General features: G+C 42.7%; 1 protein-coding gene across 2 annotated transcripts; it reads right to left on the bottom strand.

The window, feature by feature from the left end:
* Positions 1-629: 629 nt before the first annotated feature.
* On the bottom strand, positions 630-25,843 carry LOC129814583 (autism susceptibility gene 2 protein-like). 2 transcript variants are annotated; one of them, XM_055867762.1, is made up of 19 exons: positions 24,660-25,843; positions 13,610-13,816; positions 11,502-11,591; positions 11,347-11,373; positions 9,915-9,944; positions 8,024-8,072; positions 6,012-6,336; positions 5,692-5,909; positions 5,336-5,565; positions 4,454-4,504; positions 4,138-4,233; positions 3,914-3,973; positions 3,793-3,822; positions 3,622-3,693; positions 3,323-3,458; positions 2,852-2,923; positions 2,656-2,739; positions 2,313-2,544; positions 630-2,130 (listed from the first exon to the last, which is right to left on the bottom strand). In XM_055867762.1, exons 1-19 carry the CDS (start codon positions 25,008-25,010, stop codon positions 1,101-1,103), a joined length of 3,390 nt encoding a protein of 1,129 aa, XP_055723737.1. In that variant the 5' UTR covers positions 25,011-25,843; the 3' UTR covers positions 630-1,100. The 2 variants fall into 2 exon arrangements, with proteins under 2 accessions (XP_055723737.1, XP_055723744.1); XM_055867769.1 differs by having other exon boundaries at positions 5,692-5,906.
* Positions 25,844-25,846: the final 3 nt, after the last annotated feature.

Below are 25,846 nucleotides of genomic sequence, written 5' to 3'. Positions count from 1 at the left end.
ATGGCCGTCTACTTGTGGCCAAGTTTCAGCCTCCTGGCAGAGGCAACCATGTTTTTGGCTAAAATGTCCTGGTACTGGGTAAAGTTTATGACGCAGTTAACCTTAACAATGACCCCAGGACAGTGGAAGCAAAAATGCCCCATTAAATCAAAGATCCACCACTATATTTTGCAGTAGGTATGGGGTTCTTTTCTGTTCATGCATTCTCATTTCGGCACCAAACCCTCCACTGGTGTGCATGGCCAAAGAGCTCCATTTTCATGTTGTCCAACAAATGTAAATGCCTGGAGTTTGCTAAATGGCTTTGGCACTTGGATTGGAACCCGTGCTTTGGTCAGATGACATGAAAATGGAGCACTTTGGTCACGCACACCAGTGGTGGGTTTGGCGTAGAAATTAGAATGCATAAGCAGAAAAGAACTCCATACCTAAATATCAATTCATTTTTATTTTGTCATTTTTGCTCATCTTTATCAAGGGTGTCAATAAATTCAGACCCCACTGTACATACAAGCCCATGCTATGATAAATTATACTATAATACAAAAAAATAGAACAATTATGATAATTTAAGATTACAAGGAGTACTGCAAATGCAAGTGAAAATAAGACAATGAATTGCCAAGTAATTCCATTTTTGTTTAAATAGACATTCTTTATAGAAACAGGTGACAGGTTATGTGAATATTTCCACAAAGTGAAAGTCAAACATTTTCAGGTAAGAAACATAGTTACATTAACCTAAAAACTATCAATCAAGAGGAGAACATATTTTTTCAGTTTTACCTATTGATAAATAATGTGTAATAAATGTGTATTAAACAAAGGTAATGCATTAATTACACAAACGTACAAATTCATAAAATCTATTTCTGTACACAGAAAGGCAATATAAATCTTACAAAATACTCATATATTACTATCAAATAACATTATCCAACAATAGTTATTCAACTTATTCAACAGTTTCTATGCAGACTCACTACTTAAACTTGTTATTTATTAACATATAATCTACAATATACTATTTTTACTAAAAGTTGTCAAGTTGAGTGTGTACTGTATCGAGTCTTGTCTCTTATATCTGAGAGACTTCCATGCTACTGTGCCTTCACCTCTTTAGGATTGCAGGATGGGGTTGGGTCCCCAGAGGGTGGGGCACTGGTGGGTGTGGTCTTTCGAGGAGTGGAAGGTATGCCAGGGGATGTGGTGGAGGTGGGCACCAGAGGGGTTGGGGCACTGAGAGTGGCAGTGGGAGGAGTCCTGTTCAGATGGCCACTGTGTGGAGCTGAGGGGCTGAGCCTGGGGTACATCACCGCACCCAGGGAGGATGTAAAGGTGGGCGTGTGGGCTAGGTGGCCCTCCATGGGAGAGCCCTGAAGCTGGTGCAACCTGGCCCTCTCCTCTGCCTGCCCGTGACTGTCCTGTAGGTGCTGCTGCGGCTGTGGGTTGGGGTGTTGCTCCCGCTGTCTGTGGCCTCTCTCAGGGTCATAGGTCGTATGTACCACCTGGCTCTGCAGGTACAGCCCTCTGTAGGGGTCTCGTAGTGGATCCCAGGGGCCTGAGAGGTGAAGGGGCACACGGTGGTCTCGACCTGTGGCTAGTGGACTGACCCCCATGAAGGGCTGGACACGGGATCGCTCCATTGCACTGAGGCTGCTCACTGGGTGCATGGGGCTCATGGAGAGTGGTAGAGAGTGAGGTAGATGGCTGCTCTGAAGCATGCCTGCGGTGGGGAAGTGGCTGCGCCTTGATGAGAGGTGTGGAGCCTGAGAGTAGCCCGGTGGGAGTAAAAGGGTAATTTCCGGTGGCCCAGCCATAACCTCTGGTTCATCTCTGTGCTCCTGCTTTATGTTTAAAGGTCCCTTCAGGGTTTGTGTGCTCTCGCTGGATTGGTGATTCTTCACTGTGTTATAAGGGTTTGAGGATCCCCTATCTTGCACCTCCAGCGCTGGAGAGGAGCTTTGCTTCACCTGGACTCTCCCCAGCGAGGTGCCATCCCTCTCAGCCTGACGACGACCCTGATCTGGACTACTCCTCTTCCTTTCTGGGCTGCTGCTGCTAATCAGATCACTAATCTGAAAGCCTGAGGATGTGTGGGTGGATTGATGGCTTCTTTCCAGAGAATTTCTATGGAGAGGACAGAGGTGCGGAGGTTAACAGCTGGGAAATATTATGATATCTAGCCTCTATGTGGTTGGAAAAATAGGCAATTCTTTGAATGTTAGATGCTGTTTCAAAATATAAAATCACAACTTTTGAAGGCTTTTCAGGATGGGAAATGCCATCTCTGCACTAGGGCTGTCACTGACCCGTCTCTCTCTGACTCCTCCTTGGTAGCAGAGTGATCCCTTTTCTTAGCTTCCCTTTCCCTCTCACTGCTCTGGACTGTGGGCTTGCGGGCCACATCAGCAGGCCTGGACTGTGCTGGAGGCGTGGGGAAGGAGGGGGGCATTCGTTGCAGGCGGTTCCAGGCTTCCTGAGGGTGGCTGACAAAACCTGGCAACCCATGGCCCTGCCTGTCACCAAACAGGCTGCCTGGGCCTAAAATATGAAGGATTTATGTAATTTCAATCAAATCAATCAGTTCACCAATAGAGTTGAAACAGTAGGTTGCATTATGTTGAGGTCAACTATTTGAGAGTGAAAACCTACCAAGAGATGGGGCACCCAGGCCGCCAAATGCATTAGTTGCCAGTTGTCCAAGGTTTCCATAGTGACTGGCTCGACCAAATGGATCTGAGGAGCATCACAAGAGGAGCACCTCTTAATGGCTGTTGTCTTAATGGCTGTTGTCTTGTACTTCAAACATCATTATTTTGACGTTGCACCAGCAGCCTATGGCTCTTACCAGTAAGGTGGCTAGCAGGTAGATAGTGGCCGTGATGCGTGGGGGCACTGAATGGTGATGCAGACAAATGACCTGTAGAGGGAGAAGGTACATTAGTGAGCGAATCAACCACACTAACATGGGCATACAGGGACATAAAGGAGCTAAGGAGCCTATAAAAGCCGTTGTTCCCATGACCGTAACAATATCATCATCACTGTACAATATCACCATAATTGTACAATATCACAACCGTACAATACCATAACCGTACAATATCACCATAACGTACAATATCATCATAACCGTACAATAGCATCATAAGTGTGTATGATCTACTCTGAAGATCAGTTAAGATCAGTTAAGATCAGTACAGTTAAGATCACCTTAACTGTACAATATCATCATAACTGTACAATATCACCATAACTGCACGTACATCCTCATTTAACATCCACAGTAATGAATAGGACATGGAGTGGGCTGGCTAACCTGAGGAGGACAGGAAAGGTCGGGCCAGGTCATGGCCATAGGATTGTCCAGGAGGAAGACCTGGTGCGGCTGGCCGACTAAACAGGTCCAGCTTCACCCTGCTCATATTCAGCTGATGTGGATCAAAGTGCATGTTCTGTTAAAGATAGATAGATAAAGTGGGGAGGAGAGTGATGGACAGAGAGAGGGATTAAAAGCTTAGAGATTGAGAGGTGAAGGGGTTGCTGAGACGGGAGGACACAGAAAGCATTACTTCACTGATTACCGGTTTTGGAAAATAATTAATGCATCTTGTGCACCTTCATTCTCTGCTGGTGGTGATGAATCTGCCATGCGATCTGGCCATGCATTAGACACCATTTGCCAGCCTTCTGCAAGAATAGAAGGACAATCATTTGATTAGTCTTAAACCCAAGGGCTAGAATTCTGTCGACAAGCTTACAGAATGACGGCGAATGGCATATTCTTACCCTAGCTGAGGATCTGAATGGATCAGTTATCTGTGAACAGAGGGAGAACAGAGGAGGGTTAATATCTGAACCTTTACTACTGTGTTTTATTCATAACTTAATGGATAGAGAAGAGGCCTACCCGTGGGTCCTTTGGCAGTAGATTGTGAGGGACTTCTGGCCGTGTCACTACATCCATAGACTAGGGAGGGATGGTAAGTCACATGATTAGATTGACAATTATGTGTGTGGGGTGGTTAACACAAGGTCATAAAGGAGACAGACAGAGACAGACAGACAGACAGACAGACAGACAGACAGACAGACAGACAGACAGACAGACAGACGGAGTGATGTGGTATGAACCTTAGGCTGGAAGGCTCCTTGCAGAGAGCTGAAAGGTCCTGAGTGGGGGGGCAGGGCTGGCATGCCTGGCATCACTGGGGGGTAGGAGGGGTAGAACTGGGCAAGACCACATACAGGTTAAGATGAGAATGAATGAAGTGTAACCTCAGGGGAATCAAAAGATTAAACAAGCACTTTGTACGCCCAGAGTAGATCTGTAAGTAAATGGCATATAACTTAATTTCTTTGATAACCATAATATGATACAGAATGATGCCTTTGATGGTAATCCAAAGGAACATATTGCCATCTTTCTGAAAACAGTACTTTAACTTACATGTTGATGTCTTAGGTAAGGGTTTTCCAGTTTTGCTGAGTACTTTTCCAACTGAAAGACAATTTTGTGAGAACACGTCAGTAATATGAACAATATTAGACAATAATATAAGCATACATAAAGAAGAAACAAATGTAAAAATGCTACAAATTATTATAAAAAATTAACCATGACCGTCCTGTTCTACACCTCACATTACACAAAGTGCCAGGAAGCTATGCATGCCAACGACTATGCACAGGACGGTGCATTCATCTCAGCTCATTGACTGTTTAACAGATGCATGTACACACTTCAGATGGCTATGTTCAGAGTTTCCATATCTCGGCTGCTTAAACCCAACTGAAGCCCTGCCAATGCCGGCACAAGCATCCATGAGCAATTACCCACGATCAAAAGCACTAATGACCTCATTCCTTCTGCTGCGGCACAGTCATTTGTCCTGACAGCAGGGCTTTGGTGTGTCAAAACAGCCATGAGATCCATTTACACTGCCTTTACCAACTGCCAGTGGAACAGCCAACCATTTCAGGGATCATACATTATTTATTTTTTTCTATGCTGAAATATTTCAAAATGTTCCCTGGTGGGTGTAAAAAAGTTTAAAACGGCTGAAAGCAAAAATGTATCTCTTGGGGACTGTATCTGATATTTCTGTGTGATATTTGAGATGTGAAACTAACACACACATAGGGTTTTCCCCAGAGTACAGGAGGCAGATGCTGCGCCTGAGGCGAGGTGAGTTTGGAAAACAGCAAAAACAAAGCACTCTGTAAACTCTGGTTTCTGGGTGACCTAAAATGTTCTTTACAATGAATGTGGGATTTGATAATAACATTAACTCATATGAAGCGGTTTGTAGTGGCCATGTGCTGGACTTACATTTAGGGCAGCTGTGCGACCCATATTTGGGGGTGTAGAGACGATGCCTGGTGGAGGAGGCAACCCGTTGGGGTAGGGTGAGAAGGTGAGCTGGTGTTGGTGCTGATGTTGGTGCTGGTGTATGTGCTGGTGGAATTCTGCCCTCAGTAGAGGTGACTCAGAGCCTGCCCCTCTAACTGCAGTCTGTGCCAGGAAACGGTTGTTCAGTTCCTGGCGAAGCAGGTCGTGCTCTGTTGTGGGGGGAGAGATGCAAGGTTAAAGGTCATACTCTATGATGACTACTGCTATTTTCTCACCCTTTCTCACTACCTACACCTGTTGTACATTAAATCTCATTTACTGTTCATGCCTCTTACCTGAGCAGCCTGCTCGAGTGGACCGTCCTACAATATCGCTGGTTGCTAATCCCGCAGGACTAGTGAACATGGCAGGGCGGCGATGCCCGTGACCTGGCAGGAAGAAGTGGGGTGCGGACAGCTCTGAGATGGACAGGGGGAGGGCCGGCAAGGGAGAAGAATGGCGCCCGAAGTGGGGGGATGGGGGGAGGGTTCGCTTGTGGGACCCCTCTATGCTGCTGTGGAGAGGAGAAAGGAAATGTAGTAAATAAATATCAACCTCCTCTAGGATATAGTATTATTAAATGGTTTGAACAAGTTCGGTCAATGCCATGTCCTACCTGTTGTGGAGACCAATGTACAGGGGATGGCCCTGGTGATGTGACAATGGTTCTCTCTTGACCTGGGATAGGCCTGGCCCTGGCAGAGTTGGCATGGTCGGAATGTGAGGGGACGTCCTCTCCTTCTTCACACACACAGCAGGAGGTGGGGTGGTGGTGAGAGGGGCTGCAGGGACAGGGCTGGCAGCGGGCAGAGCGCCAGGGGTGGGGCTGGCAGTGGGCAGATCGAGGGGCGTGTCGCTGCTCTGCTCTTGGCTGCGTTGTAGACCTGACACTCTGGCAGAGCTGCACACCTTCGCCTCATCCCTCTGATCAACACCTATGTCTATTAGCAACCAGAGAACATAGGCTACCAACCACAGTTTGACAGAACTTAGTCATTTAATGTTCTTTCCCACTTCAGATAAATACTGACATTGATGTGTCCATACTTAGCTGAAACAACCTTCAGTCAGAGTGGTGAATAGCTTCTAATCTCTGCTGTACTAGGCCTACATCTAGAAACAACAATGAGGCAACAACGAGCAGCTTCGTAACTACCAGTGTGTCTTGGAAAAATTAGCATGTTCATACTACAAAGTGCTTACAATTTGTTAGTCGCACCAATAGATCTTCCATTCACTGCCAGAAAATGATCATTAAATTCAACAAACGGCCTATTTTCCCAGCACCAAACACAACCTTAGTCTCTATTCCCTGCAGTCTTTGAGCTCTGACAAGAGCCGAGGGCCCTGGGGAGAGACTAGTGGTGTGTTTACCATTATTTGTAATCATAATGTTCAATAGGCTGAACTCCAGACGGCTTATTGGGAGACTGAAGAGACCTCCAAAGCAAACAACAAATGCCCTCTCTAAAGCCCACCACAAGCAGCTTGGAGGTAGTGAGAGTTAAATGGGGAGCTCCTAATCGCGTTCACACAAGACATATTAAACCCCTGGCTCAGCTCTAAAAGGTTCTCAACGCCAGCCAGCCAGTGGGATTAGAGCAGGCTTTATGCTGCCTGGCCCTGGATGTGCGTCTCCTCTTGGCTTTTACAGGCCAAATGAGTTTTAGTTTGAGAAATCGTGGGTTTTGAAGGGAACACAATCTATCAAGCTGCCCCTATACGGCCAAACACCTCAGTCGGGTAAAGATTGCTGAATGGGAACAATACCATTCAGTGATGCTGCTTTCAGCACCATTCTTTTGGGTGAAAATTGCATTTCATTGTTGAATTTCAGCACAGGAGGCTGCAGAGGGGAGAACGGCTCATAATAATGGCCGGAACGGAGAAAATGGAATGGCATCAAACACCTGGAAACCCATGTGTTTGATGTATTTGATACCATTCCACTAATTCCAGTCATTACCACATCCCGTTCTCCCCAATTAAGGTGCCACCAACCTCTTGTGAATTTCGGCTATAGTTAGATGACAATATGGAATTGATGGCTATGGTAAGGATGATAATAGGGAACATTGCAGTAGATTACAAAATTGCTTGAGCCAATAGTCTCATTGAGCATGAAGTGTGACTAACCCGTTCCTCGCCCCAACAAAGCATCTAAGCCACTGGGAGTAGAGGTTCAATCCAATTCATAGATAAAATGTTTTGTAGAAAACATTTATCAACTATTTCAAATCATTCAACTCAATTGCACAAATATATCTGACAAAACATTGCATCATTATTCGGTTTTACTTTAAATATAATAAATCCCTCTAGCGCAGAGACTTTCCACAGGGTAGAGTAACATTCGATGTCATACCCACATTGTGTAATTAAGAGCAAGTGTGTGAGGATCCTAAAATGACAAAGGTCATAATACTTTGCCAACAACTTGACCACATGTGGCTTGAAAGAGGATGTTTCCCTATTCGAGTGAACAGAAATGGAATGCCATAAAAAGCATGTCAAAATCATGTCACTAAGAGAAACACATAACTATTCTGTAAATAACAACAGCTAAACGAGAACAGAGTCAAAAGCATACACGCTGAATATCTCAAAATCCAGAGGAAATATTCTTACCAGTAGTTTTCCTTAGTGTGAAGAGTTTATCAGACACAATCCCTGAAACCTGAGTTAAAATGAGAAAAGAAAGAAAATAACAAATATGTTAGCCTAGCTAGAGGCTAAATTAGGATTCTGAAGGTGCCGGTAGTGGAACTGTCCAGAAAAGTGGTTGCTTTTCCATCTTTATCAGCACTCTATCAACAGCACTGTTCTGTATACTGGCTCTTGTTCCACTCCCAGACTCCATGTGCACTTCGTCACTCAAGGGGGTGTGTTCAAGTTCCCAATGAATGTAAATGAGATCAGAGGGACAAAAGTTGAGACATAAATCTTGGTGAACCCAGTCCAATGGCATGAGGGAAAGTTTCGAACTGAAACTGAATGAGATTCAATCGAAACCATTCTTAAATAATTTAATGTAGTACGTGACAGCTCAATTCAAGTATATTTTTGACAGGATAATAAAAAGCATCTCAACATAGATTACATATTAAGAGGTAATTCATGTAATCAGTCATATCTTCCCTGTAAGAGCACTCACTAGAAATAAACATAAATGCCCATGACATTTACCTTGTGAAAAACTAATTAGAAAGTGGATGAGACAAATTCAGTTAGTGAGTATCTTATTACAATCAATAAATTACATTACCAACAGTATGTTTCTGATTAAATTGCTGAATATTGGCCAGATTCTAATAACAGCCAGCAAAGGACACACACACATACGCGCACACACGCGGACACGCACACACAAACTAGACAAATCAGCCATTTTCATTTAAATAATATATGTGGTGAGATTATATATGATGTTCTGTGTATTTCTCATCTTTAAACTTTATGTTCTTTGCAAAGTCATACGGACGCTGTGAAACCACCTGATTATGAATTAATGGCATCAAAAAAAGACGAATCAAACCGAGCAGACTCAATTGCTACATCAAATTGTTGATTTACTGGGTCTGAACTCAGCTGAAATTCAGCTGTGGTAAACCATCATGAGGTTCCTTTGGTGTTGCAAATGTAAGGACCTTATTTACAGCTAGTCCTGGAATCCCTCAGGCGATTAACAACCTAGCAAAATGCAACAATACTGTAATCTGGTTCATATGACCTCTATCATGAGTTCAATTTCAGTTTTGGAGCCTCCAAATTTAATTTGAGGTTGCTGATAAAGTAAATAGATCATTTGGAGGAAATAACAGAGACTAGTTGTTATTATCAGAACATCTTGACTTTCGTAAAAAGGCCTAATGATGTTCACAGCGTAATCAACTTAACTTCCGCAAATTCCTTAGATCAAATCCAATAATGAAATCAAAGAGTGTGGGTATTATTAACATGTAGATATTTATAACAAGTTTAAATTAGTATAATGTCCTCGTACACACAGACTGAACCTAACACTCATAAACCAGTACCAAAACACAAGACTAAAGACATCACACACACTGTTTACGCTTCCCTGATGTAAATAAAAAGGAAGGCAAAAGACCTGACTCCCATCACAACCCTGTCTGGCATTTGGAGGACCCCCTTCCTCTCAGTACAATAAAGCCTGGCCAGCTGACAGCGCAGATGGGAATACATGTGTAACCGGTGTGAAATGGCTAGCTAGTAAGTGGTGCGCGCTAGTAGCGTTTCAATCGGGTGACGTCGCTCGCTCTGAGACCTTGAAGTAGTTGTTTCCATTGCTCTGCAAGGGACGCGGCTTTTGTGGAGCGATAGGTAACAATGCTTCAGGGTGACTGTTGTTGATGTGCAGAGGATTTCTGGTTCAAGCCCAGGTTGGGGTGAGGAAAGGGACAGAAGCTGTTACACATGGCTGAATGACAGAATAGTAGAGCACTGATACCGTATTATCAGTGATAACAGTTGTGAAAAGTGAGAATGTTTATCTTGCCTTGTCATCGATGTCACTCTCACTGTCACACTGCGAGAGAAAGGATGTAAAACACTGCATTAATTCATGAGAATGTATCAACACCTTCATCAATCACAAACACTCAAACTGGAAGTGAGTTGTTTACATTTCTGCTATCTGCCTCCACAGTCATATCAATATTACCCACAGGAACAAAACGTGTTATCTGTCTAGAGATTATAAGGAGACCTTGATTCAAGGTTATGACCTGTGTTTTGAGTGACACATGACACATGTTTACTCCTACTCTATTGGCAGGGAGAGAACAGCAGAGGATACCGTGAGACTAGAGGCAGTAGTCATAAGAGTGACTGATGAGTGTTTACAGTAAGCTTCCACAGCAGTATTTATCTTCATTAACTAAGCTTTCATTACAATATCCTGTTCCATGAAAACAAGATTGTGGATTAAGAAATTTGACTCCAATCATTTAATTTAGTATGTTCAATGAAATCTTGATAAATATGTGCTGTATTTACAAATAATGCATAAAGAAACATTGAGATCAACTAATAATCCTGGTTAGATTAGGACTAAAATATGTGGTTATGTCTAGTAGTAATATCACAAAAACAGTCTGTTTACAAATCAAGAGAGAGAGGACATTATTATACATTATGTCTGTTACCTCGTTCCTAGTGACAGACGTGTGAACTGATCTGTCTGCTCTAAGGGATTCATCATGCCAGACGACACAGCAGCACAACTGTGAGCTACTGTATCAGCCAGTCAATTTATACTGAAACCACTGATAACACATGTGCCTGTCTGCCTCACTCCCCTAATGACTCAAGTCCTGCTCACTGTCAACATGTCAAGGTTACTGTAACGGCTTTCGTCGGTGGAAGGAGAGGACCAAAGCGCAGCGTGGTTAGTGTTCATCTTAATTTAATAATTACAAAACTGAACACTACAAAAACAACAAAGTGAAAACCGAAACAGTTCTATCTGGTGCAGACACACAAAGACTGAAAACAACCACCCACAAAACCCAACAGAAAACAGGCTACCTAAATATGGTTCCCAATCAGGGACAACGATTGACAGCTGCCTCTGATTGAGAACCATATCAGGCCAAACACAGAAATAGAAAATCATAGAAAAACTAACATAGACAACCCACCCAACTCACGCCCTGACCATACTAAAACAAAAGACAAAACAAAGGAACTAAGGTCAGAACGTGACAGTTACTCAGATCCACAAATCACTAATCCATGTTGACATGACACCTGTTTAGCTACATTACTAAATATCAGCCTGTTAGCATAAGAGAACATTTTGTCACAGACTGTTCTTGTTCTGAAAATGCTAAAGATAATCACTGACCTGGTTTTGCCCTCATACTCTGAGAATGACTATAGGCAGATCCTGGACATTAATTCTGTCAGAAAGAATTGAAGTCACTCACCGAATATCCCCGACCAGAGAATGAACTCTGTGGAAAGGAAGGATAATGTTAATGAGCAAGGGCTTATGATAGATTCTGATAAATGCCTTCTGTAATCACTCAATAGGATGTTGTTGCACACAAACATCTCTTTATCCAGACAACACTGCTCATACCTCACTATGGTGTCCTTTGGAGTTTCTCTGATGCGTGCCCTGTGTTTTGGTGACTTCAGCTCTGTCTTGCCTTCCTAAAAGCCCCTTCACCTGAGGGACATGATAGACTAATTATCTTCTGTTCTTTGAGTCCAGGGTTATCTACATTACATTGAATTGGTAGACAGTGAATCTATCAGCCCAGAAGAGACTCTGGACCACCAGAGGGCACTATCGTATTACAGACATCAGTGAGTGATTACATGCCAGTGAGGACATCCATTTCAATGACACAGTTAACCTGATTTAAAACAAGCAGAGTTGATGCCCAGACTCATTGACTGCCCGTGATGGGCAATTAGCACTAGGCCATGCTCTGGCCCATCTGAGAGCCTGCGGCAACATGAGTACAGGTACACAGTGCATGCATAAATGGGCGCACACATAAACACATGCATACACACACGGATAAACGCATGCACGCACAAATGCACACACGCACATACACACCATTGTGTTGCAATGGAAACCTTAAATGACAGATCCATGCAGCATAATGCATATTCAAATATTGATTCAAGAAAGAACAAATTGTTTCTGGACAAAACAAGAGATACATTATATTGACTGATAGCTTAGCACGTAGTGATGATGACACAGGAACAGTATAATAATGTGGTATTGATCTGAGGTTTGATGGTTTAAAGCAGGCCTGCCCAACCCTCTTCCTGGAGATCTACTGTCCTGTAGGTTTTCAGTCCAACCCTAATTTAGCATATCTGATTCATCTAGTTAAGGTATTGTTGAGCAGCTAATGAGTAGAACCAGGTATGGACTGAAAACCCACAGGACGGTAGATCTCCAGGAAGAGGGTTGGGCAGCCCTGCTTTAAAGCTACTGTCCCATAGCATTCAGCCCGTTCCTGTAGTGTTCTGCTGGCTGGTACACTGCCCTGCTTTGACATTCCAGCCCAGGACACTGTCTATTTCTGTGTGTGGGTGTTCGTGTGAAACCGATTTATTTAAATAGCATAGATGGTGTTTCACAGTGACTGTGAACATGTCAAACTAGCATCCTCCAGCAAAAGTCATGACTTGATTTGACACAGCCAGTGTGCTGTGTCAATGTGCAATGAGCAGCAGCAAAATACACTATCTTTCTGGTGATGAGGTGAAACAGAAGAGGTGATCTTATCTGAAGTATCTCTACTTCCTAAAGAACACTTTAGAGGTTGCTTCAATGACACAATTGAACTGCTCTTGATTGAATCAAGTGTGCGTAGGTTTCATCCATTTCGTAAAGTAGATTCCATCTACCTACAATGTGCTTAGATAAACAATCAATTCAAGGAACAAAAGACTCTTTGAAACAAACATGATCATAGCTCTCTCCTCTATTGCAAAGGAGGCTACTATCCAACATACTGTTTTGCATACTGTTCAGTAGAGGAAACATCCACAAGCCAGGGCCATCTAGGCGATACCTTACAGGGCGATACCTTACAACAAGTAGTATCTGGTCTACACACACAGATAAGGGTAGGGGAATTGGCTAGGCCAGAGACTGATATGGAAGCGAGCCTAAGTGTGTGTGTACCTGGTGTGCTCTCTGTTACAAACACAGACACATCCTGGGCTGAGGAGGAAGCTCTTCACAAAGCACCTTCTCTCATCATAGCTCTTTATTGGTCCTCGTTTCCTGTGTGGCTCCCTCCTGACTTCCTGCACAACAGACAGGCTTGTGCGAGGCAATTACTAGACCAAGATGGGAAGCTTCGGGAATAAACCTGATAGAGTTCATTGACTGGTTGGTGCCAACAATGAACACCTAATGATGGAGACAGTTTGTTTACAACTGATAGAAACAGGATCACCATTAGAAAAATAGAACTGTGGGATTGAAAGTGGATGACTTGAAACAGAAAGAAAGAACTCAAAATAAACAAGCCTAGACTCTAAGCTACACAAACAACCAAAAAGAATACCTCAACTGTAAGACCTCATTATTTCACTGGGAAAAACCCCTTCACATGTGGACACACACATTACCAGGTAGACAGGTTTTGGTTTGTAGGAGAGCATATTCATTCGAAATATAATGAAGGTTAATACCACAGATCCATAGGCTACCTGCTTGTTCTTCTTTGAGTTGTTTTTCACCTTCCCCCGCTCCTTCTCTCCATCCTGCTCATGTTCAAAGTCAGCTCCATTGTCAGTGAATACATTCACAGGGATCTCAGCCCTTTCAGAAGCCTTTCGTTTCTTCAGCATCTGGCTCTCCCACTTCTCCTTACCCTCCTGCAACCTCAGGCTCTTTGAGGTCTTCCTCAGAGCCACCTACGAGAGAACAAACACAAAAGAGGCTTAATATCTAAAGCACAGAAAGAAAGAGACCTTGATGTGGATGATAATAATGCTTAGACTGAGTGAATATGACAAGGCGGCAAGGGAATCCTTGCTAAAACCTCTAAAAATGAAATAAAAAACAATCTTAAAGACAAAGAGAATTTAAATAAAACCATACTCATGATGCTTCTGGGCATGGCTCTGTGTATTGAGGTCATATCCAACCTGGTCTCAGAGCATTTCGTATTATGTTGTACGTAAATCCGAGAGACTCCATTTCGTATTATATGTTGAGTTTTGTATGGTATGTATTAATTTATGGATTTCCATTACCCATTTTGTATGACATGTTAAGAATTACAATTTGTATTATACATTACGATTCGCAAAACATACAATATGTTACGCATTTGCAAATCATACTATATGTTACGAATTTACGAAACGTATGACATGTTTACGAATTCTAGCTACAGTAGGTGGCTAGGTGGCTAACATTAGCTAGCTGGCTAATGTTAGCTAGGCTAGGGGTTAGGGTTAAGTTTAGGAGTTAGGTTAAAGGGTTAAGGTTAGGATAAGGGTTAGCTAAAAGTGTTAAGGTTAGGGGAAAGGTTAGCTAACATGCTAAGTAGTTGCAAAGTAGCTCAAAAGTAGTAGGTAGTTGAAAAGTTAGCTAAAATTATAAAGTTGTCGATGATAAAATTCAAACTCGCAACCTTTAGGTTGCTAGACGTACGTGTTATACACCCACCCCGACTAACCACCCTACTTTCGTTTTTTGCCTGAAGTAACCATCTGTCTTATGTACCCACACCAAATGTAATATCTCATACTAATTTGAGTGTCCCAGATTTATGTTTACAATGTTATGTCTAGTATATGAGAGCAGGCTTTCATATCCTATGAGGCAGGCCTGTGAGACTAGAATGTGGGCGGCCAGATGCTGCTTCTCAAATGACTGCATCTCCTGGTTCACCAACTACTTCTCAGACAGAGTTCAGTGTGTCAAATCGGAGGGCCTGTTGTCCGGACCTCTGGCAGTCTCTATGGGGGTGCCACAGGGTTCAATCCTCGGGCCGACTCTTTTCTCTGTGTACATCAATGATGTTGCTCTTGCTGCTGGTGATTCTCTGATCCACCTCTACGCAGACAACACCATTCTGTATACTTCTGGCCCTTCTTTGTACACTGTGTTAACAAACCTCCAGATGAGCTTCAATACCATAAAACTCTCCTTCCATGGCCTCCAACTGCTCTTAAATGCAAGTAAAACTAAATGCATGCTCTTCAACTGATCGCTGCCCGCACTTTCCCGCCCGTCCAGCATCACTACTCTGCACGGTTCTGACTTAGAATATGTGGACAACTACAAATACCTAGGTGTCTGGTTAGACTGTAAACTCTCCTTCCAGACTCACATTAAGCATCTCCAATCCAAAATTAAATCAAGAATCGGCTTCCTATTTGGCAACAAAGCATCATTCAACAATGCTGCATAACATACCCTCGTAAAACTGACTATCCTACCGATCCTTGATTTCTGCGATGTCATTTACAAAATAGCCTCCAACACTCTACTCAGCAAATTGGATGCAGTCTATCACAGTGCCATCCGTTTTGTCACTAAAGCCCCATATACTTCCCACCACTGCGACCTGTATGCTCTCGTTGGCTGGCACTTGCTTCATATTCGTCACCAAACCCACTGGCTCCAGGTCATCTATAAGTCTTTGCTAGGTAAAGCCCCGCCTTATCTCAGCTCACTGGTTACCATAGCAGCACCCAACCGTAGCACGTGCTCCAGCAGGTATATTTCACTGGTCACCCCTAAAGCCAATTCCTCCTTTGGCTGCCTTTCCTTCCAGTTCTCTGCAGCAAATGACTGGAACTAATTGCAAAAATCACTGAAGCTGGAGACTCATATCTCCCTCACTAACTTTAAGCACAAGCTGTCAGAGCAGCTCCCAGATCACTGCACCTGTACATAGCCCATCTGTAAATAGCTCATTCAACTACCTCATCCCCATACTGTTATTTATTGTTTTGCTTCTTTGCACCCCAGTATCTCTACTTGCATATTCATCGTCTGCATATCTATCACTCCAGTGTTTAATTGATACATTGTAATTATTTTGCCACAATGGCCTATTTATTGCCTTACCTCCCTTATTTTACCTCATTTGCACACACTGTATATAGACTTTTTCTATTGTGTTATTGACTGTATATTTGTTTATTCCATGTGTAACTGTGTGTTGTTGTTTGTGTCGCACTGCTTTGCTTCATCTTGGCCAGGTCGCAGTTGTAAATGACAACTTGTTCTCAACTTGCCTACCTGGTTAAATAAATGTTAAATAAAGAAATTAAAAACTTTGAAAGGAGCGCTGCAATAAATGAACCCCTAAAATGAACCCCTACGCTGGTGGCTTTTTAGGTATTATTGTTCAATGGAAACTACCTAATCATCAAGTGTGAACTGTGAGCATTCCCTGCTGAGCGTCCCCCCTGCCTGCAGCTTCAGCTATCCATGAAAACAACTGATCTAATGGTACAAATGTAAAGCCCTACCTTGAGCTAATCTCCAGAACCATTGCCATAGTGATATTAATATTCATGGTGCTGCTGAAAGACTAGCGGTGTGAGGTAAATGATGTCTTATTCTGTTTCTCCACCTCCCTGAACTGTTACCAAGACTCTGATCAAAACACTCACTGCTAGCTTGACTCTGAATTAGCATCAGGTGTACACATCTGTGGAGAGGTAGGGAGAAAGGAGGGAGAGAGAAATATCCAAAACCAAATACCAAACAAGGGGAGGATGAGAGCGTGTGGGTGAAAATAATCTGGGGTAGATACGTTTTGCCAGCTACACTGAATACAATAGGGTGAATCCAGCTAAATCCAGGTTAGGGTTTGCGGTGTGAATGGCTTTGAGAATGAACACTGGATCTAAGTCCCAGGTAAAGTCCAGTGGCTTACAAAGGATTCAGTGGATGGAAGGCTCTCATCAAGTTCCACTATCCTAGCTGTACCTCCACCCATTCACTCTCACCATCCATGAAGCCACCAGGGAATATGGCAGTAGCATGCATGTTATAACACAGTCTATCCTCAATTAACAGAATTCATGAGAATCAAGCTATTAACAGCTCATGTTCCACAGCCTCTGCAGTCAGACCTTACATATGAGCTGTCACTAGGCATCTGAACATACCCTGGGCCTGGCCTGCAAATGTTCCACAAAGGACATGAGATACAAGAGGCCAGAGCAACAAGGGGGGGATGTTATGCTATTCAAATCCAATTTATGTCTGCGGGAAGACAGTGCAAAGGGCATACAATCAGCTAATGGCACAATAAGTGCTGCTTCAGCCTCCATTAACTGCTCTGTAAAGGTGCAACACATGCAGGGGTACAACAGAGAGTCAGTCAGTTAATTGTATAAAGCTAATAGCATCGGCTAACATGCCTTTATCAGAGTAATAGATCTGTTATAGTGAAATATATTCCTTCCTATGTTCATTTATTAAAGCACTACAGTGTATGAATGTGGACCCAGCAGATCTGATGTTCATGGGCGTTGTGCCATTAGATACAGTACATGATGGATTCCTAAGCTGTGTGTAAAGCTACAGGTCAACAGATAACACAGGTGCTGCTTAGCTGTTAAACAGCGTAAGTCCTATAGAGGCCTGAGGGGATACAGTCATGGCTGTAGATAATCTGAATTGATATGTATGATTACATTTAAGTCATTTAGCAGATGCTCTTATCCAGAGCGACTTACAAATTGGAAAGTTAATACATATTCATCCTGGTCCCCCCGTGGGAATTGAACCCTGGTCCCCCCGTGGGAATTGAACCCACAACCCTGGCGTTGCAAGCGCCATGCTCTACCAACTGAGCCACACGGGACTTTGATTATTTATGTCTTTATCCTCCTGACCACAACAGAGATAATACTGCAAACAGCCTATCCATAGATCAAGCACTCCATCCATTCCCAGCTAGACCTCTTTCTGTCATTGTGAACTGTTCGATCACAAGCAACTATAGGCCACCATCTTCTGGTACACGATTCACCTTAAATGGCCCTGACTTCTGTAGAGAGGTTGCAGATACAATAGGTTCATAATGACTGGATTATTTGAATGCTGAAATTAAGTTGGCGTGTCATTTCCCACAATGTGTGTGACACACAAATAAGTGGTAGAGGTAATTAGACCCTTAACACTCTATTCCTATGACAGGTTCTGCCTGTCCAACAGCCTGAGGTCACAGCAGGTCCTGCCACTGAATTACGGGAGTCAAGCAATCTATTTACCAGTAATGGACTTAAGTCATGAATAAATTCACACTGCCATGGCTCTGCCGTACAAGTCTAAATGTGTACTTTGTCACATAAATGTCAAACATATTCAAAGGAGGTACTGGTGGCCAAAAATATAAACATTATGAAATTGTAATAGAACATAAATGTTACTTTTCTTGTCTCAACCTACAGTAATGATAAAGACAAGGGGGCTGAAAATGGATCCAGTTTATTATCACCTAGATTCATTTGTAAACACTACAGTACATTCTGTCCACTTAGCACAGTATCTAGACTATATACAGTCCCCGACAGCTGCTGTGTTCCATTCTCAGAGGAAGAAATTCCCCACATACCTGTGTGAAACGATTAGTGACTTCATCGTGAAGCTTCTCTTTCTCTGTGCAGTACAGCACAGCTACAACTCTACATCCCAGTATAGACCCATTCAAGGACACTCACTGATTTTATAGACTGATGTTGCCATTCATAAGAGTGAGGTTCACTAAATCGGTCAATATCATCCATCATCAGAATCCTGTCTGACTTACTGTTCATCAACTCAATGTGTTATTTGCACTGGCAGCCCAGGAAAATGAGATGGAGACAGTCTGACAAGTGATTATGATCAGAAGCTTGACTAGATGTTCAGCTGACAAAAGCTGATCTAGGCAACGACATAACATCAGCAATTCTTGAGAGCCTCATTACACTCACTCTTCAGACAAGATTATTGAGAAAAATTTATTTTCATATCTTACCTCAAAGTACTTATCACATGCTACTGTGGTAGAGGGTAAATCTTGGCAACAACATACACAGAGTGTACAAAACATTAGGAACAGCTCTTTCCATGACATACTGTAGATTGACCAGGTGAAAGCTATGATCCCTATTGATGTCACAAATCCACTTCAATGGAGGAGACAGGTTAAAGAAGGATTTTTAAGCCTTGAGATAACTGAGACAGGGATTGTGTATGTGTGCCATTCAGAGGGTGAGTGGGCAAGACAAAATATCTAAGTGCCTTTGAACGGGGCATAGTAGTAGGTGCAAGGGGCAGTGGTTTGAGTGTGCCAAGAACTGTAACACTGCTGGGTTTTTCCCGTGTGTATTAAGAAGGGTCCATCACCCAAAGGACATCCAATTTGACACAAATGTGGGATGCATTGGAGTCAACGTGTGCCAACCTTCCTGTAGAACGCTTTTGACACCTTGTAGTCCAAGCCCCGACGAACTGAGGCTGTTCTTAGGGCAAAAGGGGTAAAACTCAATACTGGGAAGGTGTTCCTAATGTTTTGTACACTCAGTGTATATTTGGGTAAAAACGACATGTAATAAAACATGACTGTGCTATCCTTGACAGCTGTATATATTAGCTTGATTAATGCCTCTGCTCTCCTCGCCTGCTAGGTACTAAGACAATTGGATTACACACCATCAGTAACTAATCAGGCCTTTTCCTCAGAGAGCCTATTCACAGTGGCCTCCAGACATTATACTGGGATAATCTCCTCAACTATGGGCATTGTAGTGGAACCCTAACCTAACTACAAAGCAGTAGAGCTCAACATCCAACAGACACAAAGGGGAGGCCAAAAACAGAGGGACAGAGATAGAAAGACAGTGTAAAACAAAAGAGTGTTGTTTGCACTGCCCCTGAATTGGAACTAAACTACATTTGGAACTGTATCATATTTAGCAGATAGCCCTACTTATCAGGGCTAAATAGTATCTATCCGCAAAATGGGGCCAACAGTCATTATTTAGCCAGTGGATTGAGGTCATGCAGTAGCAGCACAGTCTACATCAGGGCCGGCATTAGCCTTTTGGGGACTCTAAGTGAGATTTTGTTCGGGAGCCCACCACCTCGCGGCAAAACATTTTAGTGGCCCCTTTTGACGGCGGTGCGAAAATGTTTAAATTAATTTCCTGCAATTCTACACATTTTGCCATGCTGTGGAGAGAAAATGTAAAAATTGTATTACAAATTTCATACAATTCGACTCATTTTGCCATATGGTGGAGAGACATTTTGCAGTTTTAAAGCTAATTTCCTGCACTTCTACATATTTTGCCATGGGGCATAGAGAAAATGTTACAGGTTTTTTAAAGCAAGTTTTCTGCAATTCTACACATTTTGCCATGAGGCGGAGAGAAAATGTAGCAATTTATAACAAACAATTCTACAAAGTTTACCATGACTTCTACCATGTTAATATAATATCTGAGTGAGAATGACTAACAAAATCAATGGGGGCCCCCAGGAGGTCAGGGCCACTGGGCACGTGCGCTACGTGGCCATGATAATCGGCCATGATTACTATAAGTTTAGATAGCTGAATCAAAACATTGGTAGTTGACATGTCTAGTTGAGTGACTGTCAGTGACTGACATAACAAGAGAAAAACTGCTGAATTCAAAATTGCACTTGGTGTATACTATTCTTAAACTTAACAGTAAGTTGAGACCCCGATTGAGTTCCTATTTTTGTATATATAAAAAAGATATGCCTGGGGCCAGCCCTGTTCTACATATTCACTTTCTAAATAAAACCTGCTGCCTCTCTGTCACTACAACAGACAGACATTATGGTGTTCCATGTCATTTCCAGGCTGTTTAGGGCGACTGGTAGTTTATTTACAGCAGAAGCGGACAAGCATCAGAATAAAGGCTAGGAGAGGGGAGAGTCTGAGTCTGAGCCAGCCTGTTTTCTGTTTTACACACACACACGCACACGCACACACATTCACTTTTACAACTGCAGGTTTTCCCATTATGTGGAACTGAAAAGAACAGGGGTAAAACATGAAACGTTCAGCAATAACTGGCTGAATGAAGTCATTGTGCTACCACCATGCTTAAGAGAGGAGAAGGTAATCCTTGGACATAAGAGGCTAGCTGTTGTGGAGACTAGGGGGATGGCAGGCCAGATAACATAGAGGGTATGTCAATGAGTGCACATTCAGGCACACTGAATATGGCCATGGAGAGGTCATTTCAGTGTTCCTAGAACTAGAACATTAAACATTGATTATACTTGAAAAAAGGGATGAAAGCAAAAGCACAGCTTTCCTGAAAGCACAGCCTATTATCAGCTCCAAGTGAACACTTTCACATACACAGACAAGTGACACCTACTTGTTTAAAAATCCTTGTAGGTCCCCTGAAAGCCAATCACTTCCTCAATCTTGTCCACACAAGCTTTTAAAGAGTGTTATCCAAACAGACAGACAAACACCAGAAAGAGACAAGGAGCTGGCTGTCATAAAGAAGCACTTACCTATCAATAGCTGTAATATTTCAATTATATGCTTCTTGAGAAAATTAGACCACTGTGCCACTGCCTGTACAAGTTTAGCCGTAATCTTGAATACAGCAAAACAGATAAACATTTTTTTTATTAACTGAGAGCTATGGGCGTAGAATGCTCTGTGACAGTGTTTCTCACCTGTTGCAGCCTATTAAATTAACCTTTAGCATTTGACACAATGGTAGTGTTTATCAAACAGCTACTTAGAGGACAACACCTCTGGGGTGTACAGTAAAGTACACACCTGACCGGAAGGACGCACTCCGAGAGAACATCAAACATATCATTCTATTTACGCAAATAGGGTGTCAAAATGTCTGCTTGGGGCTCTAATGCAGTAGGATATTAAAAACTTGTAACAGTCTGACAGCTCACTCTATAAATGACTAATCCTAGATTTAGTATTAATGAAATTCTATCTGGTGGAATCCTAGAAGCTCAATCATCATAAAAGTGGGAGAGTGGGGAGAGAGTCTCTCTATTAGCAGAGCTAGAGAAGAGAAGCATGCCTTATTAAAGGGAACAGACTGTGTAACAAAGAAACGTTTCACAGTTTAAAGGGTAGAGCTGCTGCAGGCGTCACCCGTTCATACATAAAGCTAGACTAATGACAAGCCAGACAAGCTGGTTACAGAGCTAATGAAGTCAAACAAACATACAGTGGGCCAGCACATCCAAGAATCCCTCCCTGGTGAGTTACACCGTCTAGGTTACAGCACTCACTCATTGCAACAATCATTATACAATTATGTAAGCCTCCTCTATTACAATCCAGGTCAGGGTCATTTTGAGCTGGAGTCATTATAAGTCTACAGTCATCCTCATCCAGAATGTTGTGGAAATCATGTTGGCAATATGCAACAGCTGTATGCAGCAGCTGTTTCTACAGTGATTCATGTACGGTAAGCTGGTCCATCATGGCTACAGTGACTACACTACAGTGACTATTGAGTGTATTAGCAATGGCATCTGTTTGTACGCACTAACTCTGCCATGGCTCGTTTTCCACCAAAGCCTATGGGGAAATGAATGAGTTTTTTTTATAGGTAGATATGTAAAGGGATAAGGGCGCTAGGCAACAGTGCAAATACTGAAATAAAAGGTCAATAAAGATACAAGGTAAACTCGGGCAGTGTAGCTAATTGGTTCGCTATTTATCAGTCGTATTGCTTGGAGTTAAAGGGTGTTCAAGAGCCGGTTGGTGTTAGACTTGATGCACCGGTACTTCTTGCTGTGCGGCAGCAGAGAAAATAGTCTATGGCTTGGGTGGTTGGGGTCTTTGATGATTTTCGGGCCTTCTTTTCACACCGCCTGATATAGAGGTCCTGGATGGCAGGGGGCTCGGTCCCAGTGATGTACTGGGCTGTCCGCACAACCCTCTGTAGCGCCATGCGATCGAGGGCGGTGCTATTGCCATACCAAGCAGTGATGCAACCAGTCAATATGCTCTCAGTGGTACAACTGTAGAACCTTTTCAGGATTTGAGGGCCCATGCCAAGCTTTTTCAACCTCCTGAGGGGAAATAAACACTGTCGCGCCTTCTTCACGACTGCGCGTGTGTTTTTGGACCATTTTAAATGTTTAGTGATTTGGACACAGAGGAACAAGCACATAAAGCCTTCATAATTCATAAAGGTCCTGTTAACTGACTGATTCTATCTCATAGAACAAGACCTAAACTTAACCTCAGACCTTATTTCTGGCATCTATACCAAACTCCATTCTTTCTACATTAATTTCCCCTACTGGCACGCTCTATAGTGTAGTCAGGTAGCAAAGCAAATCCTTGAGTTTACAACTCTGAGAAGCAAGGGTTGACGGTAATAGATAATGATCATCATCACCATCAATGAGAGTTGATTGTATTGTGTTTTGTTTTTCGCCCGTGACATTTGGTATAACAATAGGTTTCTCTTTCTAGAATGTGAATGTCATAACAGGATTCAGACAGTATCATAATGAGTCTTCTGTCTGGTACATATGCACCATTCACTTTGAGTCAGCTCTGCCTTTTTACTGACAGTTTGTCTTTTACACAGTGTCACTTAACGACCATTTATCATGTTTACTGGTAGTCACCATCTGGCGGAAAGCACTGAGAGAAAAGGTCATTTTCAATCATTCCACACACTTGGTTTGCTTGAACATAGAAGCCTCTGATGATTTTATTACTGCTTCTTTTGCATCTATTTTCAAAACACATGTCCCTGTGTGTGGACATGCCGTGAGGCAGGAGGGGGCACACTAAAACTAAAACCAGCTGATGAACACTGCACCTGGGAGCGATTAAGAGCAAGAGAGCAGCTTTCTTTATAATGGGTCAAGCATAGGCCTAGAGTTTTCTTTATAATGGGTCAAGCATAGGCCTAGAGTTTTCTTTATAATGGGTCAAGCATAGGCCTAGAGTTTTCTTTATAATGAGTCAAGCATAGGCCTAGAGTTTTCTTTATAATGAGTCAAGCATAGGCCTAGAGTTTTCTTTATAATGGGTCAAGCATAGGCCTAGAGTTTTCTTTATAATGGGTCAAGCATAGGCCTAGAGTTTTCTTTATAATGGGTCAAGCATAGGCCTAGAGTTTTTTGGTTTTCCATTTGTGTACAACCAGCAAATCAGAAGATATTCAAAATCGACCAGTTTTTCTCTGACAAACACCAGCAATGATCATGACATTGACCAAACCAGCCAGTGTGCACCCATTAATTATCTGTATTCCAGAAACACATCTGCTGGAATGAAAGTGAGTCTGATTTATAGAAACACATGGACTGAGTGACACCTCATAGCATCATAATGGTTGATGTTGGGATAAATCAACAGTAACCTAACAGCATATTATCAGCTGTCACCCTCACAGCATTTTGGCCCTGCAAACCAGTATGTTTACAGCAATATCCTAGGTCCCTAAAACCTTGTTACATAGGCAAGTAGGTAATTACAGTGTAGATAGCCAACACATTGTTACAATGGTTATTATACATCTTTACACAACATTTGCAAATTAACTCACAATGGAGACAACTGGGTAAACTGCACATGACCCTGTCAGAGACCACACATGGTGAATTAAGCGACTTATTTACTTATGAATCATGTCCAAATAAACAAACGTGTGTCAAAATCAATATATAAATATATATCTACACACACACACACACACATACACACACACACACACACACACACACACACACACAGCCCTACATTCTTACCTCTAAAGAATCCAGATTGAGAAAGCTGGCTATGGCAAAGCCATCAATAATGTCTTCCTCCTGAGACACTGACCCCCGTCTCTTTCTCCGAGAGGGACGCGGGGGTCGGACATAATGCAAGTTGGTCATTGTTCCATAATTACACAGGGCCTTATTTCTGAACGGACTTTGCCCCCGGTCGGAGCCAGATGATAGACTCCGGTTTTGATCATTCCTGTCAATCGCATCCCTTCTCCGCACGCGGTCTCGTTGAGATCTGGACCTCCGGCTGCGCTTTATTTCCCCGTCCATTTTATAACTCCGAGACGAGGCGAATACCACAAGACAGTGCGAAATGTGTTCTATGTCCATGGAAAGTAACAGTGCGCAGAAGAGCCCTTGCTTTGTTTTACAAATCAAATAAACAATTCAGACAATGATCTGATCATCTATCCAACAATAACAAAAACAGACAAGAACATTTTCGAAGGATGGTTTCGATTAGAATGCGAACAGCGGCTGCCCTTCTAATGGCATCACCAAGACTCACAATAATATTGACTTGTTCTGCAACTTTGTTACAATTGTTGTCTGGCTGCTACAGAGCGACCTGCCAGACAAAGCTATGACGCTGTATCATGTCCGACTGTTCTTCTACTTCCATCACCGCCCAATCCATGGTCAGTCCACTGCCATAGCCTCCCCCCAAAACGTTTGTGCTTGGCTAGAGGATCCAGTTAATCCAATTCAAATATAAATAGCCCAAATAACTCTTCTTTTTAATGTTGATTGCTACTTATGGGCTTTGAAATGCAAACGAGATCCCACATTAATAATCCACAGAACGCAATCAAGTCCGTGATGTGTATAATTGACAGATAAAACCATCCATGCGCAGGCTATTTGTTTAAAGCTTGTCAATCTTCACGCCAAAGTGACCAAACCTCAGCTAGAAAACGATTCGCCTTTATCCTGGTTCGGTCTTCATAATACATCCAGCCTCGAATTCTTCTTTCAGTGGTCCCTTAGTTGATATGATTGGTTCCTTGGTTCGAATGTCCCGTTGAGCTTGAGTAAATCGTTGGGTAAATGGTGTTAAAGAGACACGTTAGATTTAAAGCCCACTCTCCACTTCGCCCTACATTGCATTTTCGTTTGTAGTCTAGAGTAAATCCCAATAGCCTGAACAACTGACGTATTTCCGCCAC

This window comes from Salvelinus fontinalis, chromosome 2 (assembly GCF_029448725.1).
Source record: "Salvelinus fontinalis isolate EN_2023a chromosome 2, ASM2944872v1, whole genome shotgun sequence".
NCBI classification, from domain to species: domain Eukaryota; kingdom Metazoa; phylum Chordata; class Actinopteri; order Salmoniformes; family Salmonidae; genus Salvelinus; species Salvelinus fontinalis.
This window is presented reverse-complemented; position numbering and strand designations above follow the sequence as displayed.